The 19,413-nt window shown below is 29.3% G+C and overlaps 1 protein-coding gene across 1 annotated transcript in view; it reads right to left on the bottom strand.

The window, feature by feature from the left end:
* LOC115887220 (G protein-coupled receptor kinase 1) overlaps positions 1 to 19,413 on the bottom strand; it is a 351,626-nt gene that overhangs the window by 38,912 nt on the left and 293,301 nt on the right. The window contains exon 5 of the mRNA XM_030906586.1: positions 1,510 to 1,571. Within this exon, the coding sequence (XP_030762446.1) occupies positions 1,510 to 1,571 (62 nt within the window). The remainder of the gene's footprint in view (positions 1 to 1,509; positions 1,572 to 19,413) is intronic.

Consider the following 19,413-nt stretch of genomic DNA (forward strand, 5'->3'; position numbering starts at 1 on the left):
ACTTTAAATATTTTTTTTCTCAAAAACGGTCAATGTTAGATATAGTGTTTAATATCAAAATTCATAAAATTTTACAGAGAATTTAAGTACATAATAAAAAATGGGGGCACCTATTTAAAATATTTTTAATCGATAGATCTCGTTGTGAAACTATGATGTGCAAAAAATCTCCGAACTAAATGTTGTAGTTCTCTAGAAATTTCTAATGCACGATCAGCCTGGGACACCCTGTATAATTATGTTAACTTTAATTCGTAAACTCAGCTTTTTATAAACTTTAGTAATTGGCGTATTATACAGGGTTAATCGAGGGCGTTGTTTTTTATCTTAACTTTAAAACACCCTGTGCAATCATTTCGTGTGAAAATTTTCCTAAAATATTATTTTACTTTCAAAACCATGTCTCCTGAGTATTTTGTTTTTTGGATCATGTTAATACATGCTTTGGTTAATTGTTAAGAGGGAAATGAACTGATCACGATCGAATTGCAATTTTTTCAATTATCATTACTTTTGATGTATTTTTTTAATATGACGATATGGTTTTAGTGACTATTGTCGTAACGTCATGTTACGCTGCATTGGATACTCTATACTAAATTAAAAAAAACCTTAAAGATTAACGATACAATCCTGGTGTTAATAAACATTAATAACGATAACAGAACTAACGATATTAAAGAAAATATCTCTAATAGGTACTCAAGTATACAAACAGAAAAAAAAATATCCTAAAACTTTGTGTTGCCTCCCCTGGCTGTTATAACTGCCTGTATACGTCCGTCCGTTCATACTGTCATTGAGGCTGCATATATCATATTGCGTTATGCTTTCCCGTTCTTCTTTAAGAACCAAGCGAAGTTCATTTAATGAAGCTGGTACCGCTTCGCGACCTCTAACCCTCCTGCCAAACATTTTCTAAACGTCGAACACAATGGGCAGTTCATAGTAGTATATAGTTCACAATAATCACCAAAGCTGTCTTGTCATATTGAAAAATAATTTCAAATAGATATTTTAATTGAAAAAAATGCGAATTGTTGGTGGCAAGTTCATTTCGCTCTTAAAAATTAACTAAGGCATGTATTGACATGATCCAAAAACCAAAATGCTCAGGAGACATGGTTCTGACCGTAAAATTGTATTTTAGAGAAATTTACACACGAAATTATTGCACAGGGTGTGTTAAAGTTAGGCTAAAAAAGCAACCCCTCGATTAACCCTGTATAATATGCCAAATACTAAAGTTTATAAAAAACTGAGTATATGAATTAAAGTTGATATAATTATACACAGCTTGCTAAAAAATTCATGAAAATAAAGCTAAAAATAACAAAAATATAACACTTTAAATTTTGCGTTAACACTTCACTCCGTTGCGTTTTTTTGCATCTGAGTGTTTATTAAAATGTTTCTTATTTTAGAAAACATGATTTTTATTTTTATTAATAATTAATAAAAAGTAATTATACCTATAAAAAGTTAAATTAAAAAATAAAACAAACATACCTTTCTAAAAATTGCTTGAAGGGTTCCTCTCTGAGATGGTTATAAATTTCTTCTATATAAGGCTGAAAATTAAAAGAAAATAATAATTTTAATACCAATTTGAGATAAAATGTGTATATTTATTGAACAACAATTTTAAATTTAATATTGTTATCCTCTGGGTAATGGATATTACCGAAAAATAATATTTTAAAAACCCGGTTGGTGATTGATCCGATCTATACAAATGGTATAATATTGGTGACTAAGCATGGACAACTTCCTTAAAACATCTATATTTTTATTGTCATATCTTAAGTGATTAATTGACCGGATAAAAATGATACGTAGAATAAAAAATATATACAGGGTCGCTTTTATGTATGGAAACAGTCGATTATTAGGTAAAATATAGGAGGTACCGCAAAAAGTTGAATATAAAAGTTATAGGGTTTATAAATATCTATTAGTAGGTAATAAATTTAAGTATACATGGTCGGTCATAAAGTCGTGAAACATCAAAGTTTCATTTTTTTAACGGAACCCCCTGTATATTATTGCATATTTCGGTTCTTCCATCAATTCTAAGCAAAAATAGAAATACACGCAATGTATCTCATACCAACCGTTTCCGAGTTATTGACTTTTGAAAATATCGCTTAAACAATTTGATTTAATTAATTTCGATATGTTCAGTTTCATTTGACGATGCCATTTTGCTGTGATACTTAATAATATTTGAGATTAGTTCTCAAATTAGCATTTATAGATGTATAAAATGAGAGTTTAGCAAGTCTGGAAATTACAAAATTTTCGTTTAACATTTCAATTCTTCAATTTATGTACATTGTGTATTACGACTATTGTTTAAAATTGAAGGAAGAATTGAAATATGCAATAATATACAGGAGGTTTCATTTAAAAAAAATAAAGTTTGATGTGACACAACTTTATGACTGTATACTTAAATTTACTAGTGGCTAATAGGAATTTAAAAACCCATTATAACAGTATCACAGTTTCGGCAGAATGGCATCATTAAATCAAACCAAACATATCGAAATTAAATAAATCGAATTGTTTAAGTGATATTTTCAAAAGTCAATAACTCGGAAACGGCTGCTTTGAGGTACATTGTGTGTATTTCGATTTTTGCTTAGAATTGAAGGAAGAATTGAAATATGTAATAATATACAGGGGGTTCTATTTAAAAAAATTAAACTTTGATGTGCCACGTCTTTATGAACGACTCTGTATACTTAAATTTATTACTCGCTAATAGATATTAAAAAATCCTATAACTTTTGTATTTAACTTTTTGCGGTACCTCCTATATATTACCTAATAATCGACCGTTTCCATACATAAAAGCGACCCCGTATATAAACAAATCTCAAACATTATAGCTTGCTCTTTGGAAGGATTACCTCTTGCACCTGGTATAATTTAAGTATCTTTTTAAAATACAACGTAATTTGAGTTCAAAAACATATTCTACTGTGTAAACAAAGTTCTCATTTACATGATCCAACCGCGTTGGTTTTAATTTAATATTTCTAATACTCCAAATTGTATTGTTTGTTTAATATTGCAATATGTATATGTATATACATATTGCAATATTAAAGGTAAACATATTCCATGCACATATTCAATCCATTAGTGCTAATTTAAAACATCTCTGTAACGTGAAATGCTTTTACAATTTGCATGCGCTTTCATAAAATTAAAAACTGTTTCAAATTTCCGTGTATATGAATTTAGAAATACTTCAAAGAAAATTGTGAAATGGAAACTCACTCTAAGTAAAGATACTGAAACTAAAATATCAACTAAGCAGACGAGAGTTTCTAATAAACAGTGCTAGAATTTTATTTAGTAAAATTTATATAATTTTTTTATTTAATTACTGAAAACTCAAAAACTAAACTTGCTTTATACAGAGTGTTCCATTAGTTCCTGGACATAGAACTACTACGTATTTTTGGAATCAAAATAAGTTCATTGGACACAATTTATCTCTACACAAAAGTGCTTCGGTAAAAAATTACATCAGATCCGGATCCTTTTTCAATCCGGATCAGATCCGGATCTGATCCGGATTTTTTAAAGTGTACAATCCGGAACTGGATCGATCCGGGTATAAATATTCGGATTTAAGATCCGGATTTAAGACCCCGATTTAAGATCCGGGTTTAAGTCCGGATTTAGGATCTGGATCCAAGATCGTCGTATTCGTATTCACTGTTGCCACTGTTGCCAGTCGTCGTTCCATGCATAACATGCGCATGCCGCATCCGCATACTTGGTTGTATTTTTTTATGTTTTGTTTGAAAATTAAATATCTTGTGCTGCAAATTAAACTACTTTTTATGCCCACACTGATAAAAAAGATAGACTTGAACTAAAGTCGTCATCGTTCTTGAAAAAAAAATTAGTGGCAAGAGAATTTATTTTAGCGTAAAAGAAAATATTTTGCCTGAAGAAAAATTCTCTTAACTCAAGAAAACTGGTACTCCTGAAAAATTCGAAAATTGTTCTTGAATCTATTTTCATTCAACCAAGTGCAAGTTACTTTGTTTTAAGATAAAAAGAAAAATACGCTAGGAAGTACTTCATTCAAGAAACATGGCCCTTTTTCCAATAGCTAAATACTCTTTTGATGAAAAATAATAACGACACGCAAAGACGATGACGAAGGACGGTATACAATCAGTCGGCAGTCCGATCAGTCGTACGTCGCATTTCATAGGTCGCACATCATAGTACATACGCGTTTTGTTGCTTGGAATTTTCCACTTGGAATTTAGCATAATTTGCTTTTTAAACGCATATCGTATAACAAATTAGTGATCGTTATTAACATGCATTTGTCATTTTTTATGGACAAATTTTAGGATATATGGATTCTTTAAAGGAGTTTCTCAAAAAATGGAAATTAGAGCATTTATTTGCTATATTTGAAGGTAAGAGACATTTACATAATGCACCTGTTTAGATAATGCATGCGTGACTATAGATAGAATAAGAATATAGGTATCAATTTTGTTATGCAAATAATTACAAAAATTTTAGAATTTCAAGTCGTCGTATTAAAAAATTCAAAATGTTACCAAAACTTATAATTTTAATAATTTATTTGTGTGCTTTACTTTGATTAATCCTGATGTAACGTTTTTTTTGTAATTTGTAGAGTGATGAACCACCCCAAAAAATACCAAGGAGTGAAGAAGCAGAAATAACTACTATCGAGAAAAATAATATCACTTTACTTACTACTCTGTAGTAAGTAAATACCAGGAAAACCTAAATTTATCAGAAAATAATATACCTCGTAATATGCCTGTATATGATGTATAGACTTCTCTTAGATCAAAATAAATTTTAGTTGAGTCAATATTATTCGCTATTGGTTTAAGAAAAGTGTCTCTTTAATCAAGAAATGTCCCTTTTCATTCAAGAATTTTTGCATGAATCAAAGAGACTATTGTTCTTGTAGCAAGAACTTCTTTGCATATTCATTTTGGGTCAAGAGTGAAATGCTTTTGACAGATAGATTATTCTATTCTCTAAAGTAATTTTTTAAAGCTTATGAAAAGATAGTTAATGCTTTGGGCAAAGAAACGTCGTTCTTGGCCCTATTGAAAAGCGCCAATCTTTTGGGTCAAAGTCATATTCATTTCGACTGAGAGATCCTTTTTTTCAGTGCATAATTTATAAATTACCCTCGAAATTACCATAACCGGGGTATGGGATCCGAATTTGAGATTCGGATTTCAGATGCGATTTTAAGATCCGAATCTCAGATCCGAATCGCATATTCAAATCCGGATACGGATAAATCCGGATCCGGATTTTTTTAAAGGATCCCCGATCCGTTTAAAAACTCGGATCCGTACAGCACTAATCGAAACAGAGGTAAGACAACAAACAACAACAGCATTGAGAGTCAGAGGTGGGTAAAGATTGAACGAGTCGTGCATTTGAACGAGTATTAAAAATGAATCGTGTGATTTGATTCACTGCTTAGAATACGGTTCGTTCAATTGAATCGTGGCCGGCACGGATCCATAAGATTTGAACGATGAGCCGTAAAAAAGAATCGTGAGAATTGAATCGAATCGCATCATGCGATCGTTCGTTCAAAGAGTCGTGAGAATTGATTCTTTGCTTACAATACGGTTCGTTCAATTGAATCGTGGCCAGCACGGATCCATAAGATTTGAACGATGAGCCGTAAAAAAGAATCGTGAGAATTGAATCGGATCACAACGCGATCGTTCGTTTCTACGACGCGGCGGTCATTATTTAGACTTGAACAAAAGATCTAAACAAACATCATGGGCATAAAATGTAAACGATAAGAATGTTATTTACAAGAAAAAAACTTATTTATACCGTAAACTAAACGTTCTCTAACCCAGTGTGAGTACATATTATCAAAGCAAACCTTTGAAGGAGAGTAAAAGGACAATAACTCACAATCTTTGAGTTGTTTATTTAAAAAAAAAAATAATGCTTAAAAAAGCAAGGGGGGCGACATGTTTCGGGAATTTAAAATATTCCCATCTTCAGGCCCAAAGACAAAAGCCACTTAGGAAGTACAACCACTCAGAAGCAATAAAACCAAATAGAGCTGTTAACATTTACACAACTCATTCATTGTAATTTTAAATTATTTAACTCTTCAAGAAGGGAGCATTTCGTTGTAATACCAAATATCTATATCATAATCTCCAAACCATATTATTTCGATTTTTTGTGTTAATAAAAAAAAGTCAAAAATTAAATATTAAAATAACAAATCGAAATAATATGGTTTGGAGATTATAATATAGATATTTGGTATTACAACGAAATGCTCCCTTCTTGAAAAGTTATATAATTTAAAATTACAATGAATGAGTTGTGTAAATGTTAACAGCTCTAATTGGTTTTATTGCTTCTGAGTGGTTGTACTTCCTAAGTGACTTTTTTTTGTCTTTGGGCCTAAAGATGGGAATATTTTAAATTCCCGAAACATGTCGCCCCCCTTGCTTTTTTAAGCATTAACATTTTTTAAATTAAACAACTTAAAGATTTTTAGTTATTGTCCTTTTACCCTCCTTCAAAGGTTTGCTTTGATATTTATACTGTGCTTAGTACGGGAGTATCTGTAAGGTATTTAATTTTTACGTTCATATTTTTGTTAAATAATATTACCGACTATAAACCATTAAATGTCGGACTAAAAGACGAAATTGTATTTTTATGGAATTCCAAATAAATATTGTTGGCCTCTGCTCAATATGATAAAAAACGGCATCAGCGACGGTTATAAAATAAAAATCGCTGTCATTTTATATGTAAAATTATATAGGCAATGTCATCAATGTTTATTTCCAAGCAAACTGGATGCCATTTTTTTCGGATCCTGCGATATTATATATACTGTTACGTTTTTCGTCGGTTCCGTGTGAATAGAAAGTCACAATTTATTTAAACACTATTTATTTAACACTAATTAACAAAAAAACAATAACGATAAAAGACCTATAGAACTATTTACAAACGATTTATAACTAAGAATTTATTTTGAATTTTAGCGCGTCAACTGCACTCGTAAACAACTTACAACTGCATTTATAACTGCCCTCTCTAGGCCACAGCCGCCGGCTTTTATACCTACAGTTAAAGTTTACTAGAATAGTCCATAGATCGTTAGGTGCATAGAGAAGGTTTCGAATGTTCTCGTATGTACTACTCCATTCCAGTGGGACTCGATTCTTCTCGAATCTTCGAATGAATCATTACGGTGTCTATTCTTTAATGCGATGTTAAGGTCATCCGAGGGCGGGCCATATAGTTAGGTTAGGTCGAGTCCACACCAGTCCGCAACAATACTATTTCTTATATGATTATTAAATCGGATTATTAAAATATGGCTCTAAAATATTAAATTGCTTTAGAAGCTTAAGCTTAAGTTTTTAATAAATAATATATAGGTTATATATATATATATATATATATATATATATATATATATATATATATATATATATATATATATATATATATATAGTATAGTTATATATATATATATATATATATATATATATATATATATATATATATATATATATATATATATATATATATATATATATATATATATTATATATATATATATATATATATATATATATATATATATGTTATATATATATATATATATATATATATATATATATATATATATATATATATATATATATATATATATATATATATATATAATTTAGATTTAATAATGTGCTTTAGATTTGCTGCTAGATTGTGCTTTAGATTTAATAATGTGCTTAATTATTATTATTAAAGTTAATTTATTGGAGAAGTTCTTAACTGGTTAATTAAAATATCAAAGAAATATATGAACAACTCAAATATAAATATTTGTTTAAAACCATTACAATAAAATTTATGTACACGAAAATATTTTACAAAGCATTGTAATGAAAGTTATTAAACTATTTAATTTTGAATAAAAATAGTCTATACCTGTAAAAAGTTTAATTAAAAATTTTAATCAAAATTTCTATACGCCCAACTGCATTGTATAGTAATTTTAATTAACATTCTTTTACACAATATGTAGAAAAAATATATTTTAGGGCACGACGAAAAATTCGATGCAAATATGCATATTGATTATAATATGCGTATCATATAACAAAAAATTATGAAAAATATAATTTTAAATAAATGTTTTGCCGAGAGTAAAGCAACGGAATAAGAGGAAATAATAACAATAATAATTCATTTTATAAATTTCATATATGTTAATCATAGAAATCAACCTTTAAATTTGCATAATATTTTTATGTTACATAAAATATTCACGCTTATGCAATATTCTTTATCAGGAAGAATTATAATTATCTATAAAACATTCTCTACGTTATAATTCTACACTCAAATGCAAAAAAACGTAACGGAGAAAATTTTGGTAAAATTTAATAATAAGTGTTATATTTTATTATTTTTAGCCTTATTTTCATGATTTTTTTAGCAAGCTGTATGTAATTATATCACGTTTTATTCGTAAACTTGGTTTTTTATAAACTTTAGTATTTAGCGTATTATAGAGGGTTAATCGAGGGCTTGTTTTTTACCTTAACTTTAAAACACCCGGTGCAATAATCTGGTGTGTAAATTTTAACCGTAAAATTTTAATAATTTTACGATCAGAACGATATCTTCTGAATGTTTTGTTTTTTGGATCATGTCAGTACATGCCTTGGTTAATTTTTGAGAGCGAGATGAGCTTGCCACCAGCAATTTGCAATTTTTTCAATTATAATTTCTTTTTGAAGTTATTTTTCAATGTAAGAAGAGGGCTTTGGTGATTATTGTGAACCATATACTAATATAAACTGCCCATCATGTTTGACGTTTGGCAAATGCTTGGCAGTAGTGTTAGAGGTCGCAAAGCTGTACCAGCTTCATTAAATGAGCTAACTACCCTTGGTCCTTAAAGAAGAATGGGAAAACATAAAGCAATATGATATATGAAGCCTCAACGACAGTATGAATGGACGTATACAGGCAGTTATAAGAGCCAAGGGCGGCAATACAAAGTATTAGCGTTTTATTTTTGTTTGTATACTTGAGTATTACAGATGTTTTCTTTAATATCGTTAGTTCTGTTATCGTTATTAATGTTTATTAAAACCCGGACTGTAACGTTAGTCTTTAACGTTTTTTTTTAATTTAGTGTAGAGTATCCAATGTAGTGTAATAGACGTTACAACAAAACCATCTCGTCATATTACAAATTACATCAAAAAGTAATGACAATTAAAAAAATTGAAAATTGATCGTTATAAGCTCATTATGCTCTTAAAAATTAACCAAAGCATATATTGACATGAATTAAAAAACAAGATGTTCAGGAGTCATGGTTCTGACCGTAAAATTAAATTTTAGGAAAATTTACAGACAAATTTTCATTGCACAGGGTATTTTAAAATTAGGGTAAAAAACAACACCTCAATTAACCCTATATAATATGCCAAATACTAAAGTTTATAAAAAGCGGAGTTTACGAATTAAAGTTAAAATGTGTATGAAATATATAAGATGTATATGTATTTAATAGAATCGGTTATGCTGTGAATAATTTCAGTTTAAAAGTAATAATACAATCGTTTATTGTTCCTTCGTGCCGATGTTTGTGGTTCAGTGTGAGAATAAGGGCCTGGTTGAGTGTACTAACATTTTTCGGCCGTGCATGGGCGAATATCATAGCTCGCAAAAATGGGCCGCAACCAGGGACTTCGTACCTACGGGTGGGGACCCGTTAAACTAACTCTCTTCAGTTTTGAACGATATAAATGTGGCATGTTTTGAATGTATTAAACTATAAATCTAGGTATGAGGAGAGTTTCTATATTACTATTATTTCTCTTTTATTAAAGTTCAGGACAGTAAAGTTAGATTCTCTGGAATAGTGATCGGGGTTTTCTCTGCCATGCTTTTTTACTACTGAATTCCAGGCAGGAGCACTCCTTTCATTTCATTTAATAAAATAAGTAGGGTTATTTACAAATTTAGCGTTTTATTTACATAACCTATTCTCCTCAAATTTCCCACAATATTGCTTCTATCGAGGCGCATCCGAGGTAATCACAATAAAAATATTTTTAACACAACGTAGGTTCCTTTATTTCATTTAAATTTCTTGTTATACAGTTGGCCAAAATATTACCTCTTAACTTTGTTGACGAACTTGGGTTGTTACACTACAACAGCTAGTTTTATTCCGTTTTAAAATCGACCAGCCCTTATTGGAAAACCCTTTAAAAGAACTGTATAATATATTTCGACTCCAGTGCATTTCCAATGAATTATCAGAAATCTTTGAACCTTAAAAACGTTTTCCCTCCTTATACTATTTTCCACTCTCCTTTAACCCTCGGAGATCGATCTATATTCGGAACCTTCTCGACCAAACAAAAACATGATTTATTCATATCAAGGAGGAGCGAATTTCTGACATTTTCGACCATTCGCGAGGATTAACCTAGTTTGAATTTGATTCCGAATGCACGACGCGAGAATATTAATGCGAGATGCGAGAGAGAAGCTGGAAACGATGGACCTCTAATTGGAATTCGTCCGGGGGAATTTTCCATCATATCGGTTCGAGTACGTATAAGTTATGAATAATTTAATTAATAATAATAATGCTCCCGAGAAATGGGAACGTAAAGATAAACCGGGTTTAAATTCTGAGATAAATTCAATACAAGTATGTTCATTAAATGTGTTCTATAATTTATTTGAGTAGTGTGTTTAGTGAAGTGATTTATTGCTATGAAATTTATGATATCAAAAGATCCGTACAGCTAGTGATGTAAAGGGTAATATTATTGGTAATTTTAGTAACATTAAGTAATATTGATTTATTATTGTTTCGGCAGAATGGCATCGTTCAATGAAACTAAACATATCGAAATTAATTAAATCAAATTGTTTAAGTGAGATTTTCAAAAGTCAATAACTCGGAAACGGTTGGTTTGAGGTACATTGTGTGAAGTTTGACTTTTGCTTAGAATTGAACTAAGAATTGAAATATGCAATAACATATAGGGGATTCTATTAAAAAAAATAAGACTTTGATGTGCCATGACTCATGACCGACTCTGTATACATGAATTTATTACTCGCTAATAGATATTTAAAAATCCTATAACTTCTGTATTTAACTTTTTGCGCTACCTCCTATATTTTACCTAATAATCGACCGTTTCCATACATAACATCGACCCTGTATAGTTATGCTAAACATGGTAATTGACTAAAATCATAAAATAAAAATAACATAATTTTGATATAAGTTTTCTTCGCCACGTTACTGTTACTTAACAAACTTTATTTAATAATACTTATGTATAAATACAGTTTCATTAAAACTCTAAGCACTCTAGTAAGTTTTTCAAAAGACCACAAAATTAAGGACGACTCTAAGCTAAAGATAAAACATTTTGATTAGTTTGGCGAAGGAAAAACTTTAGCCCAAGGAAATTGCTTGAATAAATCCCTTCGAGAAGAGCAGCGAATGCTCTATGACGCAGTTGTACGTTAAACTTTCCCGAATAGACAAGTTTCAGTAGCGATGCAAATAAATTTCCTATTGTGTTATCGCTGTCACTACACCATTTAATAACGAAAACGCTATGTCTTTTGAACCAGCGTTAATTTGTGTTCAACTTTCGAACAGATAAATTAAAGAGTGCACTGAAAAACATAAGTAATTTTTAAACCCTGTTAACTTTTAAATTAAATTAATTTTACAAAAAAATATTGTTACATTAGAGTATTTTTAATAAGAAATTTGCAAAAATAAGATATTTTCGCATAGTTTCACAAAAAATGTAATTGTGCAGAACAGTTTATTAATATTAAATTATTAAGGCCAAAATGACATTTCTCGCAAATTTTGAAGTATAATTAGTGGAAAAGTAAAAAGTTTGTTAACTTTTTCCACTAATTGAAAATTACTACCACTAAGTATAACGTTCTGAATGCTTACATTAAAATTAGGTGAACAAACTTCTACGTTAATTGCAACCATTAATTTATTCCACTGATTTCGAGGTTCTGAATGAAGCTTTTGTTTGTAAAATTAACAAGAATGTGGATTTTGTCTCGTTCTGATTGATTTGTCATTGCTTGATCAAGTTGAATTTGTTTAACCATTGCTTGAAGCTTTTTATTGCTGGTTCTTTGTAAACTCTGTGTGTGTCATCAACAAATGTTATTATTTCCTCGTGCTCAACTTCAGGAATGTCACTAGTTAAGTAAATAATTGGGCCCAGCACGCTATCTTGCATATCTTGCGTTAAAGTAGGCGTACTACTTTAACTTCTTTAGTTCAGAATAAGTCTCTTTCTGCTTCACTAAATAAATGTATTTAATAAGAAAGATTCTATGACTTAAAAATATTTTTATAATATCAATATAATCAATACCTTGAATTGAACTTCGTTTTTAAAAACCATTTTTACTTTCTAATTCATCATAATTTATTTGGACATGATACACATTTATTAATTAAAATACACTATCTTTACTCATTACCCTACTATCATGAGTAATGAGTATATGCATAATATAAAACAATTTCATCGTAATTTCACTTTTTCAGAAAAAGTTCCAATGAATAAAATTTCTGCGAAAACTTGGATACTTAATAATATTTGACATTAGTTTTCAAGTTAGCATTTATAGATATATAAAATGTGATTTTATCAAGTCTGGAAATTACAAAATTTTTGTTTACCATTTCAAAATCAAAACTTCATAATTCGGAAATGGTTGAATTTAGGTACATGTGTATTACGATTATTGCTTAAAATTGAAGAAAGAATTGAAATATGCCATAATATACAGGGGGTTGCATTTAAAATAAAAAAAAAATTGATATGCCACAACTTTATGACAGATCCTGTATATATTTACTACTAGCTAACCATTTAAAAACCCCATAACTTTGGTATTTTACTTTTTGTTTCTAAAAATCGACTGTTCCCATACATTTCAGCGACCCTGTATAGTAACTTTACGTATCGATGGAAAAATATTTGATATTTACTTAATCTGATATATACTAATCACATATTTTTGCGAATATTTTTTACTACAACTATTTATTTTGCTTCAAAGTCCTAAATTCTTAGTCACAAATACGCATTCTTTAAGGCAAAGTTTAATTTTTGTTAGAGTTTTACAAAACACAACATTTTTTATTATTAAACACACAGGTTTTATTATTGCTCGATGAGTACATACTGCCTACTATTGGCATTTCTCTAAACACTTTATATATTTTCATATTCCATACTAATCTATCAATGAGATAAAGAGAGAAAAAAGTACTAGTATTAATAGAATTATTCAGTCCCATTTCATTAACTTCAGACATATTTACTATATTCGTGATCTAATTTTATAATTCAACTAGTGTTGTTTCAGTATTTCATTAGGTAAAGAGCATGAGTGTGGTCATACGCTATTTTTACTCCTCCAATTACATAATCTTCTAACTTTGTACCTATAGGATTAAAGTGCTGTAAAAAGTTAGTTGGCAGTAAAAAGAACTCTGCGTTTTGTTATTATTATTATATGAATGTTTAGTAATTTAGAAAATTGTTGCTAAATTTGGATTTCGTAATGTATAATGTATAATTCATGAATATCAGATGCAAAATTTAATTGCCTGTCAAATTGTATTACACCATTTTGTACCTATCTCTTCAAGTTTTCGCAGAAAATGCATTTTCTTATAATTTAGACCTCATTTATCAGTATATCCATAGAATATTGAGATTTTAGACTATTTTTAACGATGCAACAATCTTTTAAAGAGTATAGATACTAATATTGTCGATATAATTCGTTTATTTCATTAAAAAATAAAAATGTTTAAATATTTGTTAAAACGGACCAATTAATATGATTCCAGTATTCAAACTACATTAATTGCCTGTTTGCGTTGGTTAATAATATCTGCTTCAAATACTAAAAAACTGAATTTTGTATGTGTATTAGACAGTGTGGTAAAAAGTAACACATTAAAAATTTTATTTCATTTTTTGACGAATGCTTATTTATAAAAACAGAGACGTTCATTTTCATAACTTATTATTATATTGATTTCTGATTCAAATCCACATTAGTTTAGAATAATTTATTAGTAAACACAATTAAGTATGTAATTAATTAATATTTGGGTGGATGTAATAGTGGTATATTTAATTAGCGGTATACTTTTTATAAAGATATAAATAGTTTTTTTTTGTATACAAATAGGCTAGCAATATTATCGTTTTTAGGACCTGTATATTTTGTAATTTGTGGCTTTAAAAACACTCTAAAATATCAATATTCCATGGGTATATTGATGATTTAGGTATAAAAACTTGAAGAGATAGGTGAAAATGGCATAATACAGTTTGATAGACAATTAAATTGTGTATCTGATTCTTCTAAAATATACAGGTTGTTCAATTTAAATTAAATAAGTTATTGCTGAATAAAGCTAGAAATTATTTAAAATAAATTTTTAGACAGTCTGTATGAGGTAGTATTATTTTTATTATTGCAACACAATAACTGATCAATAAGTAAACTTTAGTAAATATTTAGTATTAAAAACTTAATATACTTGGAGAAATGAAAACTTAAAATTTTTACTGCAATTTCACAAAATTGAAAAAACGGTAAGGTTTAAATGTGATAAACATTGATCAAATTTGTACCTGTATCTTGTAAAAATATGTTTAAATTGTAGCTCTAATAGTCCTTTAACGAACCCAAAACTTACAATTTGTAAAAATCTAATCGTTTAGCTACAATACTCCGTGTCGTATGTGGTGAACAACCCTGTATAATGTTATTATAAAAACATCGAAAGCATAATTCTATACGAGACTAATAATATCCTTGAAATTACGACTAATATTAAGTGTATTTTCAGTTATTTAACTAAAAATATCAACCTCTACATTAATATACTCATAAAAGAACGTCATAAGCCCCCCAGGAAAATAATTCTAAATTTAGTTGCTATTCGCAGGCACTAGTTGGAAGATTTAAATTTCGCTCTGAAATAGTAATACGGACTTGCAATTTCCATGTTTGACTTGAATATATTCCAGTTATTTCTGAAAGACTTCGGCGTATTTAATATTTCAGTTGGTATTTTTGGAATGCATAAGAAATGTATGCATATATGTATATGCTAGCTAGTTATATGAAAATATAATATGAACAAGTCTCAGCTTTATACATTTTAATAATATATGTGTTTGTTGAGTAATGTTTTCATATTCCCAAATACAGGGATTTTCAAAATATAAACTTAGTAAGTAAGGATTTGGTAAAAAATGAGTGCTGACATCAACGATGTGGCTTGAAACATGCGGGAAATGAGTAATGATTTTACTATTTTTTTTTCAAACGTCATAAAAGTATTAGTTTTTGCGACGTGACTGACAACATAAAAGAGTAATTTTAAGAGTCTATTATGCTGTACTTTCGGGTCGCTTTCTGGGGTAGGGTACAGCGGGTGTGTGGCCGAAGGACATATATATTATATTTCAGAAATCTGCCTAAGGCTTAGTCTGATCCTATCGTGTTAAGCCCCACCCAAAATTCCAAACATATGTGCCATGATTAAGGCTTGATTAAGGTTTGCAGAGCTTCAGCATTTGCCATAAAATAGCGAGCAATTTGTTACAAAACCATATAAATTATATATCACTGTAATAACAAAACTTCAATCTATTTCCGTATTGTAAAGGAATTTCAAATCATTTCTTTATTTTCGAGAAAATTTAGTCCAAACAAAATGAATATTTTGTTGATGTTTTACCACCCAAATCTTAAAAATAAAGAAGTTGTCTAAAAATTGTGCTACAATACGGATATAGTACAATCCTTTATCTTTAATTTCCTTCTTCATTTGTATAAAAATACCTAACCAGTTTCATATAAAACGTTAAATGCCGAAATACTTTTTCGGACTAGTGAAATGGACTCTTAACGCCTAGGCGTAAAAGTAACAGTTAAGTGAGTTATTTAATGTGTAAAATGTGAACATGTGTGTGGATTGACTTTAATTGTATTTTGTCCGATGATGCTCGTATGAGCAAAACACGTGTCACTGTTTAGCTTAATATAAACGTTGAGACCGAGACTTTGAGTATTTTTTCTTCTTTTGAATAAAAGTAAAACACTTTTACGCCTAAGCGAAAATATATTACTAAACCTCTGATTAAACCATAGATAAAAGAAAATAATCTTCTATTAAGAACTCTCCACCCAAACCAAACCAAACCAAACCAAACCTCTGATTAAACCATAGATAAAAGAAAATAATCTTCTATTAAGATAGATATGAAACTTAATACTAAAATTTTGGGTCAAAGCGCCCCTCCGTGTTCTTAGTAGAGACTACGTTTAACCTTCGCCTTTTCTGCTGTAAATATTATTTATGTTTATATTTGATTTCAAAGGATTTAGTTAGTTACACTGATATATTAGTATGTGAAGTTACACTGATATATTAGTATATCAGAGTAACTTTAATAAAATATATATTTTAGAGTTTATTAAATATAAATTTTGACTACAAGGTAGAAAGTAAATCACAATATTTGATAAAACTTATAAGTATACCATTTTTACAGTTAATAAATAATAAAACAATTTCTGACTATGATATTTAAAATTTAGATAGATAGAATATTAAAAAACATACCGCTATTTGCAGATGCCGGCCCAAATTCATTAAAAACTAAAATTTTTCATGCGAAAATCGGGCTTTTTTCACAGAAAAGGTATTTTTTGATTTATCAACAATCATTGTCAAGTTGACAATATACAGGGTGTTTTCTAATTAGTCTAAAAAATTGTGGTGTGATTTCTCATGTGTTCTTAAAACAATTTTTATATAACTATTGGGTCTAAAGTACTTCCCCTTTCTGATCTACAGGGTGTGAAAAATTAAAAAAAAATCGATATTTTGCTTAACATAAATGGTACACTACTGCTTTTTTAAAGAAAATATATTTTTTTCTTGACTGACCACCCTTTTTCAACAAAATTGATCTTTTGAGTTTTTCTTGTTCATCAAACGGTTGCCGAGAAAAAAATAAATATACTTATTAAGAGCCCGCCTTAAGCCGTTTTCTAACGATTTTTTATTTTCTAGATTAATTAAGAAACACCCTGTATATGCATATCACAGGCAACCAAATAAACCAGTAACCTCTAAAAATTATTTTTCCTACCACTAGCGACATATCGTGTTTTTAGTGAGTACTGAATTATTTTATCAAAATTTCACCATATAAGTTTCCAGGCAATGGATTAAACTGACATAAAGTGTCAAATTCAACGAGCGTAACCATAGTTTCTCGATATACAGGGTGGTCCGAACTGTATTCCGGAAACTTCGGCAGCATATTCTGCAGATAAAAATAAGTAAAAAAGTTCGTATAAATGTATGTCCTAAAATGCTTAGTTTCGGAGATACAGGGTGTAGAAGTTTCATTTTTATCTCGATTTTTGCCAAATAATTTCTGAAGTAACGTCAATATTTGTATGAAAATTGGTGTCTGGGAGTTTTTTGACATGAGAAATTTGATTTTGATGTCAATATGACTCCTACCAGTAGAGGGTGCCACCTACATGTTTTTTAACTAGTTTAAAGAGTAATAACTTTTCGTCCGTACCTATATAAATCTACTGAGTAAAAAAATATACTTTTACGACGTTTTCTACGTGAAAAAGGTCTCTTGGTAAAAATCGCTACGAGTAATGGTCTTAGAGATATTTGGAATCAAAATTATCAATACCTGTCATCATTGACATAAATTAAACATGGTGACTAAATAGTAAGTTCAACAGAAACTGTTTTTTCATCATTTTTTGCAGAAAAATTTATGATTAATTTAAAAAAATAAAAATTTTCCAAATTTATTATTTCAGTGAAATTACTATCTATACTCATCGTGTTTATTTTTCGTCAATAATGACATGTATTGACTATTTCCATTCTAAATATCTTAAGAACGGTTGCTCGTAGAGATTTTTACAAAGAGATATTTTTTACATAAAAAGTCACAGAGATGTATATTTTTAACTCGGTAGTTTTATACAGGTACGGACAAAAAGTTATTACGCTTCAAAACAGTTAAAACACATGTAGGTGGCGCCCTCTACTAGTACGAGTCATATTGACATCAAAATCAAATTTCTTATGTCAAAAAACTCCCAGACCCCAATTTTCATCCAAATATTGACGTTACTTGAGATATTATTTAGAAAAAATCGAAATAAAAATGAAACTTCTGCACCCTGTATCTCTGAAACTAAGCATCTTAGGACATACATTTATACGAACTTTTTTACTTATTTTTATCTGCAGAATATGCTGCTGAAGTTTCCGGAATACAGTTCGGACCACCCTGTATAATTACTTACAAGCATAGATAAATGAAACAAATTTAGATTGGAAAGTGCCCATAAGGACAATGTAAACACTATTTGATATTTGATATTGACCGTTGCGCGTTGCAAGAATAGCGCCTTGCAACGCGCAACGGTCGCAACAAAAATGGCTTTTGAAAAGTAAGGGGGTATGGGAGGGGGTTAAAAATTTTAAAAAATCGTATCTCCAAAATTACAGTAGCTAGCGAAACGCGGTTTTCAATTTAAGATTAGGAATAATAGTTGCAAAAAAATTTGTAATAACATCAAAATCAGGCAAAGTCGCAGTTTTTGAGATAAAAAAATATCAAGTATGGGCGACTATACGTGCCTCCCGGCGCCAATTTTTTCATATTAAGATATACAGGGTTATTTAAAAAAAATACGAAAAAATTTAAAGGGTGACTCCTTCTAAAAATAAAGGGTAGTTGGTAATATAAACGTTATCTCAAAAGCCAACCGTTAAAAATATATTGCAGAAAAATAATGTTTTTATTTTTATCTTAAAACGAAAGCTATGAAATTATATTTTATGAGAGTATTACTATTATTAACGTCCACTATCTGTATACAAAACGAGTGGATAAGGTTGAAATTGACTAATACCCCCTATTATTTTTGTTAACTAAATTTAATAGAAACAACTCAGAAAAAAAAATTTGGGCAGCGAAATTTATTTATAAATTATATTAGTACCAATTTGCAAATTTTGTTAAGTCATTGCCTAAGTTATTCTTTAAATTTTGTTAACAAGAATAAATGGGGTAGTTTATTTCAACCCCTTTAGCTAATTTTAAAAAGTAAAAAACTATGCAGATAGTGGGTGCAGATACCGGGTGCGTCTCAAAAGTGGCTCAGCCCTATAATTTCTTTATTTTTTCAGATAAA

This window comes from Sitophilus oryzae, unplaced genomic scaffold, assembly GCF_002938485.1.
Source record: "Sitophilus oryzae breed Bouriz unplaced genomic scaffold, Soryzae_2.0 scaffold_556_pilon_pilon, whole genome shotgun sequence".
NCBI classification, from domain to species: Eukaryota; Metazoa; Arthropoda; class Insecta; order Coleoptera; family Curculionidae; genus Sitophilus; species Sitophilus oryzae.